The sequence below is a fragment of the Pygoscelis adeliae genome, unplaced genomic scaffold, assembly GCF_000699105.1.
Source record: "Pygoscelis adeliae isolate BGI_AS28 unplaced genomic scaffold, ASM69910v1 Scaffold508, whole genome shotgun sequence".
NCBI lineage: Eukaryota > Metazoa > Chordata > Aves > Sphenisciformes > Spheniscidae > Pygoscelis > Pygoscelis adeliae.
The window spans coordinates 401102-405652 of NW_008825292.1; the positions used below are offsets into that span (position 1 = coordinate 401102).

Sequence of the window (4551 nt, forward strand, 5' to 3'; positions counted from 1 at the left end):
ACCAGGTACAGTGATGCCAGCGCCCAGCTTGCGTTGGAAGCGCGGGTGTGATTTCAGGCTATTCACTGAACACCGGCATTTTCCACCCTTCAAAACGGGGAGTGCATAAAGCCAAACTGAACTGTACCAAAGACGCTAGTTATTCAACTCGGGGAAAGTCCATCACTGAGCCTTGTAAAAGTCCCTTCTGCTATTTTCTAGCAAACAGCAGGCACTTAAAATTTCGAGTTCAGACCAGAGGTCTGAATCTTGTGGCTGGAGGTTTTCTTACCTGGCAGAACAGACTCGATCCACACCGGGGCATGGCCACGTAGCGTGAAGCCAAAGCTCCTGTTGCCTTTATAAACTCGCACAGTTCTGCAGGTGAAAAAGCAAATGTGACATCAGAGCCCAATATTTGGTTCTTGTTTCCTTTCCCAGCCCCTCCAAAGCCCCATTAGCCCGGGAGTCTCCTGAGTGCCCAAGCCCTTGACGTTCCCCATGTCCCCACAAGGTCCCCTTTGATACCGAAGCATCTTTCAAACGGGAGCCCCCGAAATGCGCCCTGCCCACAGGGAGAGGGGATGGAGGGAAGGTGTTCGTGGGTTTGGTGGCCCCGGATGGCCACAGCGCACCTGCCTGTCCTGCCTGCAGCCTGCCCGTGCCGGTGAGCAGAGGGAGCCCACGGTGCTGAGCCAGCATGGGATGGTGGGGTGGGGAGTGATCCGGGGGGGTGCTAGAAATGGCCCAGACAAAACCACAGGGAGGGCTGGGGGGATCCGGATGCTCTGGAGGCAGGAAGAGATGCTGCTGTTTTAGGGACAGAGCCCCTGAGCATGGCCTCTTGCTCTGCATTAATTACTGAATTCATAAAACCACCGTCCAGTCCTTCAAATCCAACGTGGTTTTAAAGCGGAACATGGGATATAGCTTATATATCTTATATATTCTTATATAGAATAAGAGAGACAACGTGTTTTAGGGGGGCAAAGATCTTGTAGGCTGATGAGAGAGAAATTAAATTCAGCTAGGAAATTCTGGAAGGAGCATTAGGAAATCTCCCTGCTGGGAGGCTGATTGGAGCTGGGCGTTGTTCCCCGCAGGGAGCTGGGGGAAGGCAACATCACCGAGATCATTTACAACCAGAAAACCTGTTGTAGGGACCGATCCTACACTGGCAGGGAGGGAGACTGTGCTGGAACTGGATTTTGGATAAGTCACACCTTCCTGGTGGGAAGGTGTGCTGCAGCTGAACGCCCTGGAGATACCAGCTGGAGGCAGGGGAATAGCTCGGGACGTGCCTGTGACAGCGCAGTCTCTCCCGGGAGGATTCCCTGGCTGTGCTGGCAGACCAAATCCTGCGCTCTTGTTCGTGAGACGGGGCTGGGAACAGAGCAGGGGCCCCCGCCGGTGCGGCAGGGCTCCTTGGCCCCCCGGGGCTGCTGAGGTCTGGCCATACGGGCAGCGGGAAATGGGTTAATCCCCTGCGCACGAGGGATTGTCCGTCCTTCCTCCCACGGCCTCGCACCCAGCCACCAGCCGGGGCAGGGCAGGACGATACAGCGGGCTCTGCGCCCAGGTACCCTGCATCCCGCTGGCACGGCCGGGCACCCTGCAGCCCACCCAGCGCAAGAGCCGACATCCCTTCGCAGCCTGCGAGTGCCGTCTCAGCTCCACATGGGGCTCGTCCCAGCCAGCCCTGCAACAGCGAGGGGGCAGAAAGGGTGGCCCGGAGCTGGGCCACGGGGTGCAAACATGCCCAGCCTTTGAGAGGGAGAGGTCTTTGTTCATCGAATCATAGAAACATTTAAGTTGGAAAAGACCTTTAAGATCATCGAGTCCGTCCTCATCCCAGGAGGATTTCACCCACTCTGCACACCGAAGACACCTCCTTTCCCAGTGCCTTCCCCCCTTTCCCTGGCATCCCTCCCCCATACTGCCGTCCTTGCCAAATCAGACGCTGCCTCTGCGAACTCGAGGGGGTCCAGGAGAGGTGTTACCTGCGGGCAGCCCCCGAGGCCACATTGCTGGTGATGAGCGAAGTGGTTTTCCGCAGGCTCTTGCTGACCTCCTCGTGGCTGCGGGGCACGGAGCTGGCACGGGGGGAGACGAGGAGCCGCTCCTGGTGGTCCTCGCTCCGGCTGCGCCGCAGCCGATTGCTGTGCTGCTCGCTCTTGGAGCGGCAGAGCTTACTGATCAGGCTCTGCGACACCACCTCGTCAAACCGCTGCCGGTGCTTCTTGGGGATGAAAATCCTGGAAAAATGAGAGAAGAGAGTGCAGTGAGGAGTGGGACTGGAGCGGCCATGGCCCAGAGCTCTGGATCCAGCCATACCTGGAAAAGGAAAGGTCAGAGCAGCCCCAGCCCCTCCTGTGCTCTTGGCCTCAGTCCTCCCTGGAGCTGCAAACGCCGGGGATGCCGGGGCCACCAGCTGCACCTCCTGCCCCGTCCCGTGCGTGGCTCTATCGGGGCAAGGAGGTCAGACCCTTCCGTAGTGCACTGCTCGCAGAGACTGATTCAAACAGCTCAGTTCCTCCTCGTGCATCCCGTCCCGGACCCCTTCAGCTGCTGGTTCCGCTACGCTGATGACGAGGTTCAGCTCGAGTCCCAGATTAATTGCTTCCCCCCGTGCTGACAGCCGGGGAGCCGGCCGGGCAGGGGAGGACCCTTGCCCCCGCAGCGCCCGTCCCATTGCGACCCTGCTCCTTGCTGCGTGGCACCCACGGCCAGGGGTCCCAACGTGCAGGTACCCCCTGTGTTGCCAGTGCCAAACCACCTCCTCCAGACCCACTTCTTCCCCAACTTCTTCCCCAACACATTCTGGGACCCCCAAATATTGTTCCCCATCTCCTGCCCCAGCCCCTCTGCTGGGAGCCCTGGACTCCGCTCTCCTGGGCTCCAGCCTCGGCTTCTGCCACCCCCCCACCTCCCGCCACTGCCAGGCAGGAGCCTCGCGCCCCTTGGGACATGCTGGCATTGCGGGGACAAGGACGGGCACGGTGATGCTGCAGGCAAGGGGACACCACTGGGAACTTGCTCTGTTTCAGTTCACCTCCCCTCTGCCCGGTAGGAGCTGCTCTGCCAGCAGCCAAGTGGCCTTTGTGCTCCCCACAAGGACCCCCCGGGACCCTCAGGGGATGCACAGCGAGCGCAAAGCGGGATCCTGGGAGGGAGCGAGGAGGGTGCGTCTGCACCGCTCCCACCCTGGCCGTGGGTTCACTCCTGTAACACGGGGAAACGCTTTTTCTTTTCCTTTTCCTTCTGCCATCGCAACAGTGAGACGCTGACACCCCGCTCACCTACTCCTACCCTCCCGTTTGCACATTTAGGGGCTTCTGGAGGAGCTGTTATCTCTGCGTGTTTCTATAGCAACTCCTCCCTGCACCCGTACCGGGCTGCCTGTCGCAGCTGCATTTGCTCGTTAGACAATACCATCTTGTGAGGTTCGTTAGTGCTCTTCACCTCGTGGCGCATGAGAACGCGCTCCCTACATTAACGCAAACTCCGACACTTGCGGCGGAGGAGGGATGCGAGCATCACTTCCAAACCGCCCGGGGAGCACATCTCCCGGGGGGGCACTAACCGGGCCAAACTCGCAGCTGGTGTCAGAGGACACAGAGCAACTTGCTCCGAGGGGCTGCACCTTCCTGCTGCCAGCGCGACATGGCTGTGACAACGGCCGGCTGCTAACGAAGCGCGGCTGGAGAGCCTGCGGCTGGTGGGGGGCTCCCGCGGGTCTCCCCCGTCCCTCGGGCAACTTCGCCAAAGGAACCCGAAACCCTGGGTGAAGCCAGAGGAGTAGGAGGGGGATGCTTCAAATCCCAAATCTACCGGGACCAGGACATCTCTATTTTCCCCCAACAAAAGGCAGAACTCAAAATAAGAGCTGATGCTCACGCTGAGTAGGAGCAGGCAGATCGCAAGCCATCCCGAGGCTGACATATGCTCATGCAAAGCATTTGGTGATAATTTAAAATAAGTAACACGTTGGTACAATTCACAGTCAATTTGTGATTTAGCAGCAACTAGAAAAGAGTGAAATCATGCTAATAAATAGTTCATCCAGCTGTAAGCAGGCTCCTGCGGGAATGCGGGCTGCCGCAGCCCCGTGGCAGGGGAAGACACGGCACGATGGCAGCGAGTCCCGGCAGGACCCCCACGCCTCTGCCCTGGGAAAAGTCCTGGTTCCTTGCAGGCAAAACAAGCACGCTCCCATTTTAGTTGGCCAAATTAAATTGGCCCTGCTCGTTCCAGCAGGGCTGTCCCACTTTGCACTGACTGCTACTTCGCCTGCAGGCTGACAAACATCAGGGTTGAGGAGCAAAGTACGGCCAGCTCAATAACCAAGCACAAGGACGTGCTTTAAGGGTTTCACCACGAATTGACTCAGTGCTAGAAGTAAAACAGTGTCTTAGCAAGGAGAGGAGCTAAGTGACTGGTAAAAATGATCCTATTAAAGCATGCAAAATAGTTTCCTTCTCCAGAACCCTTTGAGAGAATTTGCAGTGCGGCCTCGGGGAGCCCGGGATGGCCCCGTGCCGCAGCGCTGCTGGGGGCTGGATCCCCCGAGCT

At 58.6% G+C, this 4551-nt stretch overlaps 1 protein-coding gene across 1 annotated transcript in view; it reads right to left on the reverse strand.

The window, feature by feature from the left end:
* The window catches only part of GRID2IP (glutamate receptor, ionotropic, delta 2 (Grid2) interacting protein), a 42011-nt gene that overhangs the window by 22741 nt on the left and 14719 nt on the right, over window positions 1–4551 (reverse strand). Inside the window, exons 4-5 of the mRNA XM_009329963.1 lie at window positions 1980–2234; window positions 272–357 (exon numbers count right to left, since the gene is read on the reverse strand). Of these exons, the coding sequence (XP_009328238.1) occupies window positions 272–357; window positions 1980–2234 (341 nt within the window). The remainder of the gene's footprint in view (window positions 1–271; window positions 358–1979; window positions 2235–4551) is intronic.